The sequence below is a fragment of the Echeneis naucrates genome, chromosome 17 (genome assembly GCF_900963305.1).
Source record: "Echeneis naucrates chromosome 17, fEcheNa1.1, whole genome shotgun sequence".
Classification (NCBI taxonomy): Eukaryota; Metazoa; Chordata; class Actinopteri; order Carangiformes; family Echeneidae; genus Echeneis; species Echeneis naucrates.
Window position 1 is genome coordinate 17,009,796 of NC_042527.1, and position 23,340 is coordinate 17,033,135.

Sequence of the window (23,340 nt, forward strand, 5' to 3'; positions counted from 1 at the left end):
CACACAGGAATTGTGTGTCACTACCAGCAACAAACACACCACTCATTTTACTTGCATAATGTATCAAATAACAGAAATAGTGATATACTCACATATATTTGCAGTTCCTTTCGGTATAGGGAGGTAAGAGCCCACGCTCCATGCTCGTCCGTGGTAGTGCCTCTTGCAGCGGCTGCAGTCTGGCCCTGTGGTGTTGTGTTCGCACTCACAGCCCAGCTTCCCCTTGTCAAACACACAGCTGTTGGCATGCAGGTTGCACTTGCACCTGAGACAGAAAGATAACAACAAAAGACGGAGACATGAATAGGCATCATTCTGAACCCAGTGAATCAATACCTTCTGGGGGGATTACACAAAGCCTAACCCTTGCTGCGATGTTTATTTGGGCCTTTTTTGGGGGGGCTTTTTTTCACAGAGGTAAATTGAAATCCTGGTGGGTTATCTGACTCGGATTAAGCCTCCACAAAGGTTTGTTAGGCTCTTCTTAAAAAAAAAAACAAAAACAAACAACTAAAAGAACTACGTCCACACCCCCTAAAAAATAAACAAAAGAACAAACAAAAAAAATTGTCATTTCCCATCAGGAGAAAACAGTGAACAAGGTCACTTTTGCAGCTCCAAGAGCTAAATGAATGGCACTCTGTAAGATCTGCTAATTGAGTGCAAAACAGGGATCTGATAGAGAGATGATAGCACAGAGAGATGCACTGTAGCAGGAGAATTCTCTTTTTTCTTTTTCTTCAAAGTTACTTTGTTATTTGGCGAGGGAGCCTTCAGGCAGGAAACCCTACTGGTTGGCGGAGCTGGTTTATTAGACAGAACTGTGGCAAGGTTGACAGATGCTCCTGACAGGAGAGGAGAGAAGGCCTGACGGCTGTCAACACTCAGCCAAACCCACCCCCCGTTTGACCACATGGAACAAACGTGCTTGTATTTCCAAGCCTGTGGAAAAAGAACAAATTGGTAGCAGTTTGAGTCAGACTTGTGGGTCTAATAACCTGAAGCAGCAGCGAGTCAGCTGCATGCTTGCAGAATGAGATCTTTTCTTTTTCAACGAGAGTTGTTTGCTCCCAGCGAGAAGCTCTATCAGAGGAGGAACAGGCTATGTTTGCTGTCACATGAGATATTACAGTTTCATATTGCAGTTGTATTCCAAATATAATTCTCCATCTTTGATTTTATTCCTGAGAGGGTAAAAGGTTACAACCAGTGACCTCAGCTTCTCAGGAGGCTGGGGTTGGGGGGGTGATTCACGCACAGTCAGGGTATAGGGAGCCATTGAGAGGATCTGACACACGAGACCTCTCCTGAGGTTTGGGTAGCTCATGATTTCGCATCTTCCCTATGTTTGTTTTTACAAAGTGCTTCCGAAGGAAGATTTCTCCCATTTTCGGCCGAGGAGCTGGATATCTGTTGCCTATAATCACCAGTGAACATGAGACAGAGAAATGACAGGAGCAGTCACTAATACATCCATTCTAATTGACTTCCTGGCCTTACAGTGACATCGCACATTAATGATGGATAACTGCGGGAAACAAGGAAACCGTACCTTGCTCTGCATAGCTGATCAGTAGCTGTAGAAAGTCATGGAATAAGGTCTGAAGTAACTTTTGTTTTACTCCCTCCCATTTAGAAATTATAATATTAATACTATACACACAATTGTAAAATGTTTGAGTGTTGTTATATTGCAAAAATGGCTCATCCAAAATTTTTAATAATATGAATATAATTATTTAAATCATCACTATCATTCCTACTTAATATTATTCTACTCCAATTTTAAACATTTATTTTCTGATTACACAAAAATGCATTCAAGTAATGTACACAACCTTTCTGCTGTGAAATTGGTGTATTAAACACTTGAATATCCCAATTAGGCTAAAAGTGAAACTGCAAGCACAAATAAGAGTTCTTAATAGATAAATAACATTACATCATAAATATTGTATCTGTCCAGCTTTGGTATTGGTATGGTATTAACATGTAAATGTATAGTGCAGAATAGAAATTCTAAATAGTTTAAAAAGTTTTGGTCCAAAAGGAAAATTGGTGAAATGGTAATCCATATTTTCTTGTTTTGAACAAAATGTTGTGAAACCAAGGTACTCAACAGAAGTGCCTAAAATAACACAATAGCAAAACCTGTCGGTGAATAGGTAATGGTCATGGATCTTGGTAATTACACAACAGGATTTTTACTATTTTCAGTCCCTCGAAGTTCATAAAAGTGGATTTTATAAGCAGCAGAAATTTCAAAATTTATAAAAAGTGTAAAACCAAAATCAACATAATTCCTCAGGTTGGTTGCTGCCTGAACAATATTAGCAACCACATCACAGCAGCTAAATCGTGGTGCATTTTTTCCCACTCATTCCCCATAGTCTTTAACTTTTTAATCAATTTAAGTCCCTGCTCCATAAAATTAATGACTGGGGGTAGTGCTTTTGCCATGCAGACAGCACAGGCTCCCTGAAGTCAAGAGCGATGAGATTTGACCTTCCACTTAATTAAAAACCAGCAAAATCTGGATCATCGGGCCCAACTGGTGTGGGTAGCACACCAATAGAGTGGAGGATGTGGACTCTGGGGAGTGCTGGGATGCGATGCTTTTGCCGCTGGCATTGTCATATTGAAATCAGAGAGGTTCTCTCTACCTGGTTTTGGTCACATGAGGAAAGAGAGCCGCTGTATGTCCAGCCTTTTGAACTGGCGCCATTACAAAGAGACATTTTATGAAGTTTTATCGACTTTTTATCCTGTGTTCAGCCCAACAGCAATTGGTATTATCCATTATCCAAACAAGTGACATCTAGTGTCTCCCCTTGGAGACACTGAAAATCATCAAACTCTGTCCTTCTTACTAACTGCTCTCCTTCAGATGGAGGTAAAATGCACAAAGAGAAAATGAAATTAATCTCATGATGGCATAAGACGTTTCATCTATGAGCAAGAATGGCTTTATTGTGAATTATAATTGAGTTAAGACTCAAATCACTTGTACTATCCATATATTTTTGAAAGGAATTACTTTGTGATGCAAATAATATTGAAGACTGTATTTTTAAAAGTCAGCAGTAACATTCATGCCTCAAAAAGAAAACACCTTGGAATACATTAAATATTTTTATTTCAGTTTCTATAGGAAGTATTTCTTTGATATTTAAGATTCATTCAACAAACAGTCTGAGCTGCTGTCTTTCTGATGAAACTTCTACAGAAAGCCAGCAGTATGGGGTCACTCTGCAATGGGAAAAGATACAATCATCATCCATTCCCAGGTCAAAAATTACTCTAAAGTAGGCTGAGTGGCAATTATGTGTGTCTTTTAAGGAACACATCAACAAAACTGGTACCTGCAGTCAGAAAGTTTCAAAAATACATGTTATTTAAAAAGGAGACTCTTAGAGTGGCACCAACCCAAGGACATGATGTGATGGCTCCATCTACCAGCTGCCACGGTTGCTATCTTCTCTTGGTTGCTGGCAACCAGGCAACACACATAGATACACATGCTTACATTATGGACAGCTCAGATAGATTCCAGACTATTTAACTGTTTTTTTTTTTAATGTCGTGATCAATCTGTGTAAGGCAGCTAATGTCTTCTATGACTAGTCTGCAAAATAAAACACAAAGGATCGGATTGGTCTATTTCATGCTTTGAGTTACAGGAGGCAAATATGTTTATTTTCTGGAGTCGACAACTGCAGTGCCCTATGTCTTCTACTCTGGCTGCTGCTGAATCCTGGTTTCTCCTGGCTGCTTGGCACTGTGTTGACAGGCTCACTGTGTCTAACACAGCTTTTCTTCTTTGTGACAGCTCCTGGCATCTCTGATTCAATACAAGAGAGATGCACAAAAATTGTTAAATAAGAACCTCAAAGTGCAGGAGCCTGAGCTGACAGGTTAGGAAAACTTTCCATTGTGAAAAACTTTCATTTGCTAATTTTCAAGTTCGACCTTACGTTCAAGAAATATATATATATATATATATATATATATATATATATATATATATATATATATATATATTTATTTATTTTTTATTTTTTTTGCAGTGCAATCAACTTTACACATCAGATTTATACATCAGATGTGATTGGACAAGAACAAAAAGAGTGATGCATTGCCTCTTGGACTAGTTCTTGGCCACCAAATTGCAGTGAACTTATATCTAGTGGTATTAATGTTTGAGTGGTGAGAAATTATGGTAATGAAAATCATAATGAGCTGGAAGAGCAGATAAGAAATGTAATAGAATTAAAGTTAAAAATGTGATGTCCTGTTAAATGCGGTCATTCATTAGAGAAATCATTGAAGGGAAATCCGCCTTAAAACAGTAAGGAGAGATTTGCATTTTAAACCTGTTTATTTAAGTACCTATCTTTATCGTTTCAAAAAAACAAACAAACAAACAAACATGTAAGTCCACTAATTTATTTGCTTTAATGAGACCTCTCAAATGATATAGGTGTGTTTGATTGACACGCTGCTTACTCTCCACTTCTAAGGTTGAACAAATCACATTGTTTTTGTTTGTATGAACCCTTTTCATTTATAATATTTCAATGTGCCACAGGTTTGAATAATAGAGCTCATGATGGCTGAATTACATTTAGCTGCTTTATTTTCAGGGTCTTAGCCTTGGGCATGCCGGCTCACTGTCACTTAATTCATTACCATCCACCAGTTTTTATGGTACCGTCCTCCGATAACAATGACATCTTAGGCTGTTTGTGCAGTTTATTATTGTTTTTATTATCAAACACCTTCAGCCAGCAGCGCAATAGTCAGTCTTATCACCAAGAGTCCAAAAAAATACTTTAGGTTATATTACAGTATATATATATGTATGTCTTACCAAACTCGCTATTGGCCATGGTTTTTTGGTCAACATTGCATCTTTTTGATGTTTGTTCCACAACACCAATACATTAATTATTGCAATCATGATGTTGTTCATGGTAAAAAAAAATGCATCAAACCATTGCCACTCTGTAAAACTGAGTCTAAATTGCACTAAACCATTACTATGGCATCGCTACATTATATTTTATGTGATTTATGTGATGCGATTATATGATTCATCTCCAGGTCAAGGCTGAATTGAATAAACCATTATTTTCATGGCTTTAACATCACTAAAGAGATATAGAAAAATGGCATCACATTAGCGTGGACCAATTACCTGCAGTGTACCTCCAAGTAATATATCAAACTGAAGTTTTTTCAGTCACATTTTGCACACTCTTAACCACTGTTTGACTTTTCATTGTGACTCTCTTACTAATGTCAGCTTACTTGTTCTCCAGAGGTTTCATGGTGCGTGACTGGACAATAATCCTGATATTTGCATGTTATTAGCAAGTATTATGTTATCAGATGTAAACATCCAATGAATCCTATTTTCTGTATATTGAGTAAATGCACTACATTTGAACACATAGAAACTTGTCGGCTATCATTCCCTACAGGGACACTTGAATAGTATGACGTATTTGTTAAAGGTTTAGTGTTTCTGCTATGGTGCATTGTCAAAACTGTCTTCTGTGAAAAAGCCGTATGCAGTGAAAGTGGTGACCTTTTACAACTGTCAGCATGGATTTACCTAACTTCAACCTTACCCCACCTATCAATTGTGGGTGAGCAGGACTTTCAATATAACTTCTTCAGTTAAAACTGTTCCAATGTTAGATGAAAAGTTGTTTTGACATACTGTTTATAAAAATCTATTCATTGGAACTGTACATGCTGATTCTGATTTGCAAATTCCATTAGATGGCCCTGCTGTGGTGCATTTCTCCTTTAGTTTAGCTTCTTGAGTTGTTTTTTTTAGTGAAGGCAAGATGTAATTGACCAGATTTTCTGCACCTGTGACAGGAAAGCCTTTAATGCTGCGACCTCCCCAGGGCCGGGCCACACGCCGATGAAAGGCTGGCTGCTAAACTTTTTGCCACTGAATTATTCTGCTGCTGTGAAGATTGGGTAAGTACAGAGAGCAACTTTTATGAATTGGTTTCTGAAATGAAAATTCAGCTTCTCCTTTGGACAACTGCAAAATGTTAGCCTCCTTTTCTTTCTTTTTTTTTTCTCTAAACTGCGCCTGCTGCTCTGTTTGACTGAGCAAGCCTGTCTCCCTCAGCGCTGTAGTCACCTGTTCCTCACACAAGTTAGCCATGGTCAAACGCAGTAATGTGCATCCGTGCTGTATAAATACATACTGAGGTTTCCTGAAACTTTTCTTGACAAGACACTTCGAGGGGCTCACATATCTTGACTGGTGATACCAGTGACAGATACGGAGAGATCAAGGTTGTAGAGGAAAACTTTTGCCTTACTGAAAATTTTTGATGAATGTCAACACATTACCTGACTAAACCGGAATACCCTGCCATCATTGTGGATGTTTGGTTCTTTTACATGGGGGGATCAAAGCATTTGGTCATATATTTTTTTCCTGTCTGGACTGCCCTTCAGTTATTGTTTTTCTAATGATTGCAGGTTCTTTTGGGAGGGGTTATACACTTTTGCAACCTTTCGTGGAGAAGAAAAGTCCAAAAATCTTTCTTTTGGCGTCAAACTATTATTCAGATTCATGGTCAAATGGATTGTCTAAAGTATAAACACATAAAACGAGCTTGAAGGTGTAACATGGTACAGGCTAAACCCATTGAAATGATCCTACCACCCTTATAAGACAACTAACTGACTTAATCACCGTAAGTTTATCTATTTAAAGAGCTTTTTAAAAAGTTTAAAGCTACTGCTAAAATAAGATCGTGTCCTGTTTCTCACATGCTTAAATTTTAAATAGACTGATGTTTTAATCTTTTATTAATTAATGTACTGTACTTTGACCAGTTATTTATATACTCCTCTTTGATCAAGAAAAAAAGAACAAGCTTGTCCTTGAGCAATGAGGCAGCATCTTTAAATTTGACGAGTAGACCAAAAATTTTATATTTTTCATCCAGAATTGTATTCGTGGGAGTGTTGATACAGCTTCGAGGAACATTTAGAGAAATTAAAAAAAAATCTTGGGCTCATTGTCCTTGGCTTGCCTTCAGTAAACATTAATGTAGAAAAATGTGTAATTTTATAGTTTAGTAAGTATAGTACCACTTTGAAAAACAGAATGATTCATATGTATCAAATGAATAATATAACTTCTATCTAAAAAATAAAGACTTTAATGGAGCAAAGGAATGTTCTCTGCAATATGCAACCTGACTTGTCTGCCTTTAGCAAACAATGCAGAGAAAACATTGCAGCACCACTCATTTGTGCAGGGATAAAGCAAATCAAGCTTATATAATGAGATTGACAACCCTTCTTTGTGTTGCCATGTTTTACATGTCAGCTGGTGTTGAACCTTTCCATGAGGAAAGAGGAGAGTCACCTCATTACACCAGGCTGTGTCACCGTGAAATTGAAGAGTCCGATTAGGCTTGTTTTTGTCGCTATGTGCTGTGGCCAATTTTGTCATTCTTCGGGGTGTAATGTAATACATCTCAAGCAAATTGTTTGCGTCCCCTATCAAAATATAAAGCAGCCCCGCCAGGGCTCCCCAAATTGTTGGAGAAATATTAGGAATGGATCACAAGTTAATTCCCCTTGCTCCAATTTTCTGCTGAGGTGAAATGAAATTTGAATTTGCGTGGCTTGGACCACTGCCACTGAAGGCCTGTGATTTGTTTCAATGACAGGGGCTATTATTGAGGTTGTGCATTGATGTAGGCATACAGTATGGTAATGCGGACCCCCCCCCCATTCCCACCTCAGCTCTCATGGTGGAGAGCTGTCTCATTCATGTGATGTAAACCGCAGAGACAAGGAGGAAGTCGTGAAGAAATCACCAATAGAAGGACATATTAATATGGAAATTCAAGGCTGACTACATGTTTCGTGTGTGTGTGTGTGTGCGTACATGCCCGTGTGTATGTGTGTGTCTTTGTGAGAAAGACAACACAAAAGCATTCAAGTGTTTCCTACTTCTGGTTCTCATGTAGTACAGTATAAATGGTGAATGTACAAATAAACACAAAGTTTCGAAAAGTATTAACAATATACTGTAGTGAGAGGACAAACGCATGCTTTGCGACTATATTTTCCAGTTGAGGACATGCACTCACCACAACAAACCTATAGACCATTTAAACACACAAAGTCACAGCAACCTCGTCTTTTTTACTCCTAGTAAAACCCGATCATACAGTGGGTGTAACAAAAGAACATGTTAATGAGTTTTACTGCCACTCCTCCAGAGAGAGCTTGTGTTGATGTGCTTTCTCTGGCAGCCATATATTATTTACAAAGAAAGCCTAGGCCATAATGAGCACTAATTAAACGCCAGAGACTGGGAGATGACTGGCAGAAAACATCGCAGCATGTGACAGACATCTGGTGGAAGATAAGTGAGCAGACGTTGGCAGAGCCGTTGGAGAACCTTACCGTGGTAGCAGAGTAACGCTGGGGGTCGTGTGAACCTGCACTTGAATCTGACTTTCTAACTCTGTCAATCAAGCTGGATACAGCTGTCATGGTTCACAGGGCACAGGCTTGGTGTATTGCAAGTGTGTGTGTGTGCGTGCGTGTGTGTGTGTGTGTGAGTGTGAGCGAGCGAGCGAGAGCCTGGACAAGAGCCAGTCAGCTTGTGAGTGCATGTGTGTGTGCAGTTTGTTTTGGCTTGTGTAGTTATATGAAGGGCAATACTGCAGTGTAGCCATTTAAAGGGGCAACAAGAAAGAGTCCCACGCTGAAAAATAACTGGGCTTGACTCAGTGTTTACTTTGGCTTCCTGCCATATGGATGCATCTTCCTAACTAGTCCCGTTTTCCACGTATTGAGAAGTAAACGCTGTAAAATGTCTTCCGCAGTAAATAATTCTATTAGATCTCAACTGGATTTTAGAAATGCTTCAATTAACATTTTTCTGTTTGTCTTATCTCAGAAAGTGGTGATCCAAAAGTAGTTCCAGAGGCCTCTGATGAATAGAAAAATCCTCTTAAAAACTAATTTGGCAAGCTTTACTCTTAAAGTTGTATTTATTTTAAAAAATATTAACGCTATTTTTTTCATTCATCATGTAAATTTGGAATGTAAACTCCTCATGTAGTTAAACTCCCACTTTCCCATAAACTGTTCCTAATAAAGGGCAGCACGACGACATAGTGGTTAGCACTGTTGCCCCACAACAAGAAAGTTGTTGGTTCAGTTCCTGGGTCCTTTCTGTGCAGAGTTTGCATGTTCTCCCCGTGTCTGCATTTCCTCCCACCGTCCAACGACATCATGTTTAGGTTAACTGGTGACTCTAAACTGTCTGTAGGTCTGACTGTGAGTGAGTGTGAGTGGTTGTTGGTCTCTGTCTGTCTCTGTGTGTGTTGGCTCCAGCACGGGGGTGGTAGTCGAGTGGTAGCAGATGAATGAATGAATGTTCCTTGTTAGCTATTTGTGGAAGTAGAATGAGCTGTGACTGGGTATGAAAAGGTGCAGTATCATTTTGCCACCTGATGTACCATTTAGTTCACACTGGAAAACTGTGGGTGTGACACCAAGGGAAAATCCATTGGTAACATTTGATTGCTTTTTTTCATAGAAACGGCAGATTTCTGCTCAGACTGGTGCATGTGTTTAAGCTTTGTAATTTAGAAATAATCATGCTGATTTTAAACATTTTTACTTTGGAAATTATTTGACTTTTGCAACTGCTGAAGTTAGAATCACCAACAAATTCCATCCATTTATGCAACAACATCCTTTACTCAAACACTCTGGAGGAATATTGATTTTTCCTCCTGCTGCAATCTGTCCTGCCTTATAAAGTTACAGGCAAGAGAGAAAAAGGGAGAGAGACATTGACAAGACTCTGTCTTCAGGACAGATGGACATTTAAAGGCCGGTAGTTCAAATGAGGGAGAGAATCGGAAATCATCCCGGCAAATTACACAGCCAAGGATGTGGTGTATAACATCATTCCTTTTTTCTTCAATTTAAGTGTGTGATGACTCCACATACTCCAGCTATCCTCCGGGTTTACCTCTTTTGTGTGTGAACCAGAAGGGTGCAGTGCCCGTCGTGTGAGTGCACTGTGGAGAAGCTACAAATTTAGACTCCTTTCAAGTGCGAGATACAGTTGAAGTGTGCGATATGGCACTTTTATGAGCACAGGATTCCCACCGAGAGATGAAGATACAGAGTTTGCCTGTGGCTCCAGGGAACCACTGGGGAGCTTAAAATAAGCGTACAGTCTTTCATACCTTATCCAAAACTATCATTCTTTTCTATCCAAATTGCCTTTGCATAATTCTCATGTATACCTCAGAGGGAACGTTGGGGATAAAATGTTTAGGAATATGTTTTTGTTTTAACACATAGAGAGTCAGCAGAGAATGAAACACCTCACACATTATTTCCATAAGGAGTCATGTTCATGTTAGACAATTCAAATTCCTTTTGTGTTACAAAGCAAGCTTGTTTTACTGATGAAAAATGACATAATGATTAAATGTTCTTATGCTGTTGTTACGGCTTCATCCAAAGAACTTTATGGAACCACTACTGAGCAACACTCGATCAAAACAAAAGACAGCCGCTGATCAACTTAGATGTTTATTAACAAAGCTTGGTTAATGCGATAAATACTCAGAATTTTAAATAACGAAATAAATTAATGATTTGGCGATCTACCAATCTTACCAGAGTCCCCCCCAGGTATCATTAATCACCTCTTAAATCACTGCATGTAGCAGCTCTGACTCAAAGGGAGGAGGGCCAGGCAAACACAAAATGATTCCTCTTTAAATTATAATGTTTCTGCTGGCTATTTTCTATGAATTACTCAGAGTAGTGAAAGAAATTAATATAAATAACAGATTTTAGTTTGCTGCTCCTTTTCTTCAATATATAACAATACCTTGACTATATTTCATTTTGGACCCAATACTGCGATCAATGATAGATCAGGCCTCATCTCAGGATGCTAAGTCCTACACTTGCTCCCTATATAGACTCTAAATTACATAAGTCCAGCTTCTGATCCTCTACATCTGTTTTTGTCAGTAATATTCTTGCAGCTATTTGCACCATCTGTTCTTAAATTTATACTTTGCCTCATTAAAATATATGCTTTTTTGTTTCAAAGGTGCTATGCAAATGAGCTCAGCTTGCCCTTGACCCCAATTAGATTATTTAAATGCATTATTTTAAATTAACATCATTAAAAAAACACAACATGCCTGCAAATTGCAGAATGTAACATCAATCATGTAAATCTATAACAGTTATAGTATTAAATTCACATTTATTGTAAATAATTTTGAATTAAACTTAATTTAACTGAAAACACATTTTGCCGTATATGTATAAAAAAACAAGGGTCAAAGGAGTCATAAAGGAACCCCCCCCCCCCACCCACCCAAAAAAAAAAAAGCCCCAAAAGGAAACAAATGCATTTGTTAAGTAACAGATTTCTAGCAACTAGCTACCATATGACAAGAAAAAAATCTGCCTGGATATCAGGGACCTGGGAGGGACATAGCACATGAACTGGTAAATAGATTCATGAAGAGCTGCTGTAAACCATCTGGGTATCATCAAAGGGTTTTCAATCAAAGCACGAGGGCATGATGGAATAAATTAGGACCATGCATCACAGCAGATACTCGCGTGCTATGCAATGCAATGCTACCAATCATCTTTATAAACGAAAAGGGCACTCGTACATGATTTCAAGCAGAAGAAGAGGTCATAATGTAACGTCTGAGGTCTGTCAAAGTGTCCTTGAGCATGAATTTATTTAGCCTGAAAAAAAAACAAAAAACGTCTGTGTTTGAATTTGCAAAGCAGTTTAATGGGTTACATCCTTAACATATTTACATGCCTATGATGAATAAGTCAATTTTGCATACATCGTTTCACAATATGCCTCACAAAAACCTGTATAGTGGAGGTGCCATTGGCCATTATGAACAAAAATGGGTCAATGTCCCAGTGACATTTGGACTTGGGTTCAGATCACCAACCCAATTATAAGGATTTATCATTTCACATTTCCCTCCCAAATCCCTATTACATTATATCAAATATGCATAGTTTCTTTACCTATGAACTCTCTACTGTATTTCAAAGAATAGAATTGGAATTGGCCAGTCCACAACATGAAGGACGTAGGAGGATAGTTTTAAGGTTACTTTGACACATGCATAACACTAGGTAAAAGGTGACGTGATAAAATAAAACAGGAAACGAGGAAAGGTTAGAGAAAAATAGAGAATGACATGGGAGATGAGAGAAATAGCACATTAGCACTTATGGATTAGCTGCCTTTCATTCCCAGGCCCTGCTGCGGCCCTGCAGATGTGCAGCTCTGACTGAGCAGTAGCGGTCATGTCTTAATTAACAAGCAGACATCTGATCAATAAGTGAGGAACGATGGAGAGGGAGACGTGAAAGGTGGGACAGCCTGCACAGTTCAAGGTTTTTGTTTCCCGTTGATGCGGAATAACATTAAAAATCAATAGCATGGCTGGCCCCGCTGCACACTCGGACTCTGGAGAGTTGAAAGAATAAATCCTCTTTCTTTCTTTTCTTAGGGTTTCTTTTGCCAGTGATTTTTTTCTCTCACACAAGATCATTGCGCAGGTAGATTTGTCACAGTTTTTATTTTTTATTTTTTGATGAAATCTGATTGTCAGCTTTGTAACGCCAGTTTTACAAACTCATGTTCTCTGACAATGCTTAGATTATTAAAAGAGAAGTCTATTCTGGTTCTTTTATATTGTCTTGTGCAGCGTCTGAAGCTTCCCAGGATTTATTTCTGAATAAATGTTATTTACTTTTATTGGTGTTTCAACCTGCCACAGACCCATTTTGTATTTCTCTAAAGACTTCCATAAGTCTACAAATAATGAGCCTCATTCAGTATTTCTACACGCAACACAACCCTCCAATGAACTTCAATCACAATGCTGTTGAATTTACTTCCACACATTGCAACTAATTCACAGTCCTATGTGGGATGGTGATGACATAGTGTTGACAAGTAGTAGTATTTTTTTCAAACGCTCTGCTATAGATGGTTAATTCTAGGACAGAGACTCAATGTTATTGAAACACAAGGGTGAGAAATGACCCACTGTATTTATGTTGCTTTAGTAACCGTGATAGACAGCAGGGGCAGAGTGAGAACGGTCTATTTATTTCTTACAATGTGTTACTTAAATAGTGGAAGACAAATGAAACAAAAAATGGGGAAATGGCAAGAGCCCAGTCTGACCAATCCAATGTGTAGGAACAGCATTGGAATTGAGAGAAGTGAAATGAATACTTAACCCTTTGTTGAAGTTAGAGAAAGCTTAGTTATAGAAAATGAAAAAGGTTGAATTTCCTGCATTAAAGTCAGATTCACGACACAGCCACTACACAGTGCTGATTTATAGTTTTGTATAATCTCATTAGGATTTATTAAATATCTTTGCAAAATCATTCAGCTTTGGTTGTGAAATTGTAGTGACACGAATGCGATAACTTCACAACATTTCTAGAATACAAGTGGAAAATAAGACAGACAATATTTCTGCAGAGTTCTGGTATCTATTCAGAGCTCTGACATTCATGAACATATCTGGAGATTACCTGACATTGCAAATAGTCAGCTGTGCGTGAGTGAAACTCTATCAGCATTTATGAAGCACTCAGGGTATTCTCAGACAGGATGGCCATTCTGTGATAAGGCTTTCACATTTGGTTGTAGCCAGGAGGCTGGTAAAGCTGGCGGGAACCCCAATCAGTCTCTCCCCACCTGCTTCCATCACCCCCTTCCAAGTGAGTTACTGATCCACTCTGGACTGAAATCGTATGTTTATTTTCTTTTCTTTGTCACTGCAAATTTCTGGTGGAGAATTGAATTTGATGCCTGGGGGCAGGATGGAAAATTGGGCAAAATAGCTTATTTTCCTGTCCAACCTTTTGCGACTTTTTTTAATGAGTGACAAAGTAAGATATCCGTGGGAGATACTGGTCTCTGCTGGGTAGCTGGTCTTGCAATTTAGAACTTATCAGTTCATGTTTACAGTATGAGTGTGGATATTGGCAGAGTGTGTCTGGTTGCTGAGCATGTGCACCTCTGATGGGGCTTAATTGGGAATATCACACACCGCCATTATGAAAAACTTGTTGTGGCATGTGATCAAAGACATCACACATCATGTTTTAAAATGTTTCCAGCTGTAACAGCTCACGCTCAGTGACTGCAACCGGCAGTCAAAGATGATTAATAAAAAAAAAAAAAGAAAAACGCCCTAGATATCTCTGAAAATGTGAGTTATTTAAAGCAAAAACTGGTAGCTTACTCAGAGAGGAAACCTCATAGATTAAACCATAAATCCACTCATTATTAAACAGGGCAAGTCTAAATTTGGAACCAAAGCCCAGCAATTTTGAATGTCTCCACATTTCACTGATGTGTCCCTGATGATTACCATTTAATCAGCTGCAAATGCTCTTAATTACAAGATTAGTCTGCTACCAATTACCCAACATGCTAATGGTTCTAATCTTCCATTGAAGTCGAATGATTTCTAATTAGGGACTAACTGTTTCAATTCACCTAGGACCCATCTGATGGGTCATTACCAACCTAGTTATCCTCATATAAACCAACTGCAGCAAGCGACACGGGTGCCATTTGCCGAGCAGCTGCAGAGGCTTTACGACCACCGTGTGGGCTGTTTCCATGTGTCATGAAACAACAATGTTTCCACTCCCTGAAAATTGCAGACACCTCAGCTCACTGAAGCTTTATGGTGCAACAGCGCACCGGGTCTATGGCACATGCTTTAGAAGTATTCTTAATTTGAATTTAATCAGTAAATTTAAGATGATATGGCTCTCTTTTAAAGGTTTAGTTGAATATATATATATATATATATTTTTTTTTAAATAAAAGCAATGGATCGAATAAGTATGTGTAATGTGGGGGCTGCTTTTTGAAGTAATGAACCCACACAGACTTATCCAACTCTGCAGGCCCCCACAGCTCTATAAAGTGTTTTATTAGATATATTTTTGGTTTTCTGGTCTGCAAACCTATGCTTTTCTCACCTTTGCTTCTAGTGAAAAAACTCTGATAAAGCCAATGCACTTTGCCTCTAGCTGAACATAGTAAGGTAATTTGCTGCTATAAAGTCAGCTTTGTCCCTACGTGGTTACTGAAGACCATACAGGAGCCATTAGGTAAGGGAAAATTTTATTTAATCAGGGTGATGGTGAAATCCTTATCCTAAACATCAAGTGTAATAAGCAACTGTTATTAAGTGTGTCACTTGGAATTAAAATGTTTTGCTGCTGTGAATGGCTAGAAAGTCAGATAATTCTGCTTTAATGAAATTAACGTTATATACACCATGCTTTCAATTAATCATCCATTTCTCTCCTGTCCATGTATTGTATCCCGACTACATTTCATCTGCTATCAGTCTCCATTAACATTTCATAAAACAGTAAGCTCAGCTAACCAAGTTTAATTTACATTTTCATTGTAATATTTCTGTTTACAACTGTCTGTGTTGTCATTAGTAAGGGGAACTGCCTGATGGCATAGAGAGCGACAGGAGCAGGGCCGTTGCTTGTGCTCATGGCAAATGAAAATGTGTTTCTCTCTTTATCTGTCTAACACATCCGGTAAAACTGAATTCATTATTGCACCACGCTATAGTAATCACATCAAGTTTTATATAATAATAATCAAGTAATCAAATTTGATAGTGAAGAGATCTCAATTTAAGTGAACTGTCAGTTTAAAGCAAAAATGTTTAACCAAATTAATTTCAGCTCTTGAAAATTTATGTGCTAACTGAGCCTGTAATCATTATATCATATTATGAGATTAGGAGATGTCTGTGAAATCCTAATGTGTGTCTGCAGTAAAAAAAATACCGAGAGATGAATTAAAACCACAGCTCATAGGAGCCTATTTCAGCCCACTGCCATTGTCAGGTTCGGGTTATAATAACTTATTTAGGATACCATAGTTCAGTCTCTGCTCAGGTTGCTCCCTTTCCCCGCTAAATTCAGTAAGATTTTAGTTTAGGCCACCTAAGCATTTCTCTTAGTAAGCAACATAAAGTTTTGGTTGTGGCTCTTGTTCTTTTCAGTTACAATTCAGTTTAGTGTATCTACAGCATTTTTGGTTTCTCTTTGTCCAAGCAAGACAGTCAAAAAGTCTAATTTTGATGGATCTGTGCTGTTATTCATTTGTTTGGCAGAACTGGGTTGGCCAACCAAATGCCATGGAAGGTGGGTAGATTTTTAATTCCTACTGAGCTCCCTCAGCAGGTGATGTCTCTTAAGTCCTCCCTCTCAAAGAATCAAAGATCAGCTAATCAGTGTGTGCTCTCTTTGTATTAACGACCTGCAGACTGTTGGCTCTTCATGGCATGCAGTCAGCCAATCCTGGCTTATACTGATGTTGTGTTGTAATTTTAACAATCTACAAAAATTCTACCAATGTGGCATATTTAATGTTACAGAGAAGGATAGGAATTGACACGCGGCGCTGTCTCATCACAGAGCTCCAGCTGTTTTAGGAGGCATCTGTGAGCTCATGAGCTCAGCAGTCAGCCAAAAAACACAAGCATCCATGGAGACCCACAACTGAGCAAAGCACACAGTGAAACCAGCCACATTTCCTGTGGTTGTTTTTAAGAATATGAAAAATGACAAACCGCAAAAGCCACCAACAACTGTAAATGACTCTTACCTGCCCTGCACCTTGATGTCAGAGATGGCATAAAAATATCTGGACAGGTTGTTCTCATCCACCATGGTGGCCCCAGTGGCTGGCTTCAGCAGCCTAATCCTCAGATCGGTGATGGTGAAGAAGTCCCTCAAGTTCTTGGTGGTATCCAGCTGGCCGTACAGTGAGGCCATGTTGTGTAGTCGAGGCCCGGCAAACAGGGCGAAGCGGTCCTTTATCTCAAAGCGTACCGTCTTGTCGTTCTTCCACACGTAGCCCCTGGAGTAGTCCTCAGTGCAGATGATATCCAGCAGAGTGCGCTGGGTGAGATCGTTCACTGTCTTGGGCTCCATGGTGAAGGCGTCTAAGCAGTCAGTGGCGTAGAACTGGTATGGGGTCCAGGTACGGCCGTAGTCAAGCGACTTTTCCAGGACCATCTGCTCTGGCCGACCAGACTCAAAGGTCAGAACGATGTCGTCAGTCAGCTCAATGGTCTTGTTCCATGACAGCGTGATGTTGACCTGCAGGGGCTTTGGGTATTTCTTCCAAGAGGTGGACTGCCAAAAAGTTGTTGGATTACGACCTTCAAAGTCAAACATCAGTTCAGGAGGATGAGCCAGCTCCTCGGTGGTGGCGTCACATTCATTGTTGCACATATAAGGATTTTCCTATTAGAAAAACAAACACACGTAAACATGTAAGTGCACATCGCAATTAGGGTTTAATTGGTCAAATGCTCATATCATAACATTCAATTTTTTCCAGAAAATTTATTAATTCAGTATGTAAAGTGCTTTATACTACATCAAGAACTTAACAATTATGAGAGTAAAAATGTGATTAAAGGGAGCATCCCCAGTGTGGTAGTACACCACTAAGAACGATTATATCTTCATAATATTTGATTACATTTGTTACTTTTTGAACTGTAGTCATTTTGGTGCATTTTATATCTTAGAAACAACGCAATATCACACCATGAGAGAAAAGAAGATTCCCATAATTTTCTTAATATAGTAACACCAACATATATTTTATTTTCTTGTCCTCTGACTATTTTCCTGTGCAGATGGTGCTCTCAATCGTGCATTTATTCTTTTAGCAATCAAATGTGTGTCGTGTGTGCAGTGTAATACATAAGCAAATATAATGGTATTATCTGTCACTGAGATTGAAAAAGTACAAATTATAAAAGTTGCACATAGAGTAATTATATTTGAGAGCCAGATTATTAAATTAAACTTTCACACATTGCTTAGAGATGTGTTGGGGCATGATTTGAATTCATTCATATTGGATCCTGGTAAATTGTGTCAGACGATTTGCCAGCTAACTGATGAGTAGGGAAGTAAATGACAAACCAAGTGATTAGTTTTGGGGATCAAGGCCCTGGCTGAAAATATATCACGTTTAATCAATCTGTTTACCTTTGTGCATGATGAGTTGTGTACAATAACACTGAAAACAAAAAAGCAGCACTGTCTTGTTTCTGGAGAAGTTGACTGATTAAAATGTAAAAAAAAAAAAAAAAAAATATCGAGGAAAAAACAGAGTCCAAGCCTCACAGTTTCAAACCTAGAGCACATCCCAGATTGGTTGTTGATCTCCTTTGATTTGAATGGTCATGTACCTCTCCAGTGCCTTGTTGGCTTGCCACCCTATCACGATTCCATCACCGTACTCAATAGGATTTCTTCCGCATTCATGCCAATGTGTATTTTTATTATTTGTGCAAGAAACGTTGACCCCGGAGCTGCGTGAGACAGTGACCCTCTCATTAAGATGACTCTGTGAATCCCATATTCTCGTCCAGAGCCATTCCTGTCTGCACTACCACCCAAATTGCCAACGTAATTGATATTCCTGTGTGGTATTTCAAGATGGGAATGGCATCTCGATGAGCATTTCTTATGAAACACGCAAAGGGACATGCATTTTTCATGGGCCTGTGTCTGCTCTGTACCGTAGACATCCACAGAGTGTGGATGCGTGTGTGAGCGTGTTTGTGGGGAGAAAGAGGAGCACTTGATGCATTTGTGTTTGTTTGTGAGAGGGAAAGGGTAGAGAGCTCTTACTGCGTTTGCCTGTGTGTGCACATGCAGTATGTATCAGCGTGTGTGTGTGTGTGTGTGTGTTTTTGTGCGAGTGAATAGAAAAGAGAGGAAGAGAGAAAAGCAAGACAGAGAGGGAGCTGAAACAGAGCCAGAGAGCACAAGACACTCTCAAATTGACATTCCTCTCACCTCTGCTCCAGGAACAATGAGGTTAAGTGCTGATGAGATTCAGATCAACTGTAAAGCGGTTCGATAATCAGCAATCATCCGACACTCTACACGCAAAATTATCTAAAGGTGAGAACGGCGCTATCTGCAACATTAGCCGCTTATCTCTCCAGTATTGCAGTGCATTCAACCCAGACTGCCACTTTGCCAAGGGAAGATCACTGTCAGGAATACTGATAAGCAGACGCCATTAAATTTTATTCGAAAAGACCAATAGCTGCTTTTTGTCTTTGTGAGTAAGGACCCCCTAAATTTCACTTGCCCAAAGAAGAAAATGTATTTGATGCTTTATCTTCTACGTGGGAAGATGTATGACTTCCCTGTTTTCAGATACAGATCTCCGCAGTCTATTTTATTTCCTGTGGGATTTTGATATGCTATCAGCAACCTTCTCCTGCGCTATAAGAGATAACTGTGCGATGTGGTAGAACAAGACTGAGGGATTGTGGGTCACTAGGCCCGACTCAAAGGAGTCTGGCATTATCCAATTAGGAGGGTAATAAGGGTTATGCTGCTAAGACAGAGAGTGGGAGAAGAAGATAGTGAGCGGGAGACAGTGTAAAATAAATGGATCTTGTTTATGTGTTTTTTTTTTGTTTTTTTTTTTAAAGGAAGATTTCAGTTGCAGTATTCTCCTCTCATGCCCATACACACCCACACACATGCAGAGCCAACACTATGCTTGAAAGGCCTCACTGTAGCCTGAAAAGTGAAACAGCGAGAGAAAGATGGAGAAAGAGAGAAAGACACAGAGAAAGTGAGAGAGAGATGTGAAGCAGAGAGTTAAGGAGTAATCGGGAGGATGGTGGCAGCATGGCCGCAGGGGCAATACATTGTACTTGTGTCAACTGTTTACCAATGATGTGTGCTGAGGCTCGTTATATTCCCTCTATGTGCTGGAACAGCCTTGGAGGTCTGCTCTGAGCTCAAACCTTGACAGTACATGGAAAGAGAGGTAGGGCGACAGACGTTGAGAGTGAGAGAGAGAGAGAGAGAGTGATTTCCCTGTTGTCATTCAAGAGCATGAATTTTCACTTATATTTGTTTCGTTTGTTTTCACGGTTAGGTTCAGAGGAGCTGTGGGGTGGCTGCCTCTGCATCTTCCGAAATGGGAGCCTTATTCACAGACAATATAAAGAACTCAGACCGCAGCATCCGTGGCTAATGAGAAAAACGATTTCCCCGCTGAACAGAGAGAAGTGGAGTAAATAGAAGCTTTAAAGAGAGAGAAATTTGCTTCATGCCGCCAGCAGAAGGAGTGTTCAGAGACCGGTGGAAAGCAGTCATAAATTCAATCCATAATCATTCTCTGGCTGCCAACGCCGACTTCAGGCCTTCAGGGAACTGATCATTCTAACCGAGGAGCCTGCTCACGTATGGGAGCTGGCTGGCTGACCCCTCCATAGTTAATAATGCTCAATAATGCGAGGGTACTTTTCCAGTCGCACAGTAATGTTTACTTTCGCATAGTAACCCCTCCCCCACCACACATACACACATACAGCCCAGTGAAGGTGAAATGATGGAAAAAGGTCAGGACCTTTCATCGGATTTCCTGTGGTGGTTATTTAACAACAAAAACAGTGCCTTATGAAGATCAATACCTTGTGTGGTCATTTAAGACCCAGGGCTTCAGTTCTATGCCAGGGGGAAGCTATTGAAAAACAATAAGCCCGCTCAGCTTGATCCTTTACCTGCAATCATGGCTGTGGGAGAGGGAGATAGTCAGCAGAGAATTAGAAAGAAACAAGAGGGTTTTTTTTTTTTTATACCAAAATGAGATATTGACCGACTGAAAAATGTTAACCCATGGTTAAAGAAGACTTGCCACCTTGAAAATGTTCGCTATTGTAATGTCACATCCAACCGAAATGTACCATGTTAACATTGAGGAACTTGAATTCTTGTTGTAATGAAAACAATTGGATCTTTTCATTTTACTTATTCTCATCAATAATGTAAAATATCACATCACTGCATTACTACAATTAGCTAAATGTGCAATGATATAAATTAGTATGTGTCATTATTAATTATTCAATGCTACGGTATTCAGTTCTGTTATTTTATTTATTAGATTAGATTAGATTAGTAGATACATATTTAGACATGAATTGCATGAAATATGTCAGTGTTATTTCACACATTGAGTCATGGAACACAACAGTGCAGATGTCATGGTGGTGTCACCAGGGTCCCCTCAATTTGGACTTAAAGTTTACAGAGACTGAATGCCAATGGCGGTTAACAGGCACTGATATTCTACCGATCAGTTAGAGTAGCATTATTGGGGTTGTCGGAGCTTGGATTTTTTAGAGCTGGACCCATAATTGGGACTAAAAGTCAAGATATCATGGCCTCTCATGCTTCAGCCACCCACCCCCCTCTTATATACAGTATTCTGAATACATACACTGAATACAATGAAGTAACTTTTGGTCTATTTCTACTTTCCAAACACAGACGTTTTCTGAAAATGGAAATTCGATGATAATTGGTGAAATGCTGTGTTTGGATGTTGCAGTACTTCCAAATCACAGCTAACAAAACCTTCAGACTTTTGGTCAGTGTGCAGCAGGTTAGCTAAATCTGCACAATTGTGAAATTTGTGTACAAGTGAGAAACAAAGTCTCTGGTAATATTTTATATGAAGCATAACAAAATGGAAAACCAAAAACAAAGCTAAATTAATAAATGAAGTTACCTATCTTTCATGCAATTACTCCCAGATTACCCCTCCACCACCCCCCCAAAAAAAGACTTTCACAGAACTGTAATAAAATACAGTGTAATCACACAACGCGTGTGTCATATAGTTTATTTATCATTACTTTTGTGAATTTATTTGTATCCTTAAAAGATAATTTAATAGATAGTTAATGGGCCAACTGTCATGTTGTCTTCCTTCAGGGAATCTCGGGCCTCTAATGGGCCTGTCTATTATTGGTCCGGCTGACATCTCATTTGCCACCATAGCTGCTGTGTAACCAAGCCCAGCTGGTTTCTATCAATGCTATATGATCTGTCTGGGGTGCAGTAGCTTAGTGCAGGAGGCCTGAGCAGCAAGTCTGAGGCTGTTCGCAGCTAATGATGTCCCAATCTCTGCAGCCTGTAAGGTCAATCCAATATCAGGGTGTCACACACAGTGTAGGAGAACAGGAGGACGAGGGAGACAGTGAAAGACATGAGCTGGGAATGTGAATTCAAATGTCGTTCACTGTAATATAATGTAATCTGGACACCTGACTCCTCAACCCACCATGGAGGCTCAGCTGATACTTGCATGTTAATTCATAGGCACGTTTAATAGTTTGTAGGAACCAGGCAGTCGTGGCAGCACGTACAACACAACGTAGATATATCGACTATATGCTAATTAAATCAATGAAATCTTCGGCACAGAAGAAATGTGTGTGGAAATGCACACATTATATAAAAACGAATGCAAATACAAAACACACACAAGCACTAAGGCACATGATGATGTGATGTGAGGAAGATGTTTAAATGAGTGACATACAGCCTATAAGACTGACAAACACATCCTCCTGTTGATGCGCCTTTTGACACAAGAGGTAGCTGAGCAGATAAATTCTCAGGCCAGTGACAGCTGCAGTTGAAAGATGGGTGCAGGCAATCCAACCAATCAGTTTAGCTGACAGATTCCTGGAGTCACAGCTCAGATCACAGACTGAAGACACCCCGCTCTCTCACTCCAGCCACCTCCTTTAATTCACGCTTGTTATTATTTCTCATTACGTTAGTAGAAAACACAATACAGTTCCAATTTGTTTCCAACAAAGCCTGTTGTCTATTGGAGTTTAGTTTCAGATAAATGCGTGTCTAAAGTTGCTGTGAGAGACCTTTGCAAAGTTAACTAAATATGCTAACTAAACTAATTTGAAATGACTTCATTTGAATGATGACCCCCTTTTTTTGTATATATATAAAGACAACATATTGCTATCAATTACCAAACTATCCTGGAAGTAATTTATTTCATTTATTAGTGGATGCGAACAGGGACCCACCCCATATAAAGAGATAATTCTCTACATAAATTGCAAAGCAGTTCAGTCATATGCCACAAAACTAGAAGGGTATAATAATATTTATATTCTCAGTTAGCTACACCAATTATACTAAATCAAACTATGAGACAATAAATTAATGACTCATTTAATTTGGATTATTATTATTTTTTGTTTTTAACCAGCCTCATCAAACCTTCCAACCTACCATATAGATTGATGCTTAAGATTGGAAATAATGGTGCATATTTTCCACATAATGCTTTTATTTGACATTGTTATACTG

The 23,340-nt window shown here is 39.1% G+C and overlaps 1 protein-coding gene across 1 annotated transcript in view; it reads right to left on the minus strand.

Annotated features, from left to right (window-relative positions):
• Positions 1–23,340, minus strand: part of LOC115058031 (netrin-G1-like) — a 53,386-nt gene that overhangs the window by 12,580 nt on the left and 17,466 nt on the right. Inside the window, exons 3-4 of the mRNA XM_029525322.1 lie at positions 16,766–17,409; positions 89–265 (exon numbers count right to left, since the gene is read on the minus strand). Of these exons, the coding sequence (XP_029381182.1) occupies positions 89–265; positions 16,766–17,409 (821 nt within the window). The remainder of the gene's footprint in view (positions 1–88; positions 266–16,765; positions 17,410–23,340) is intronic.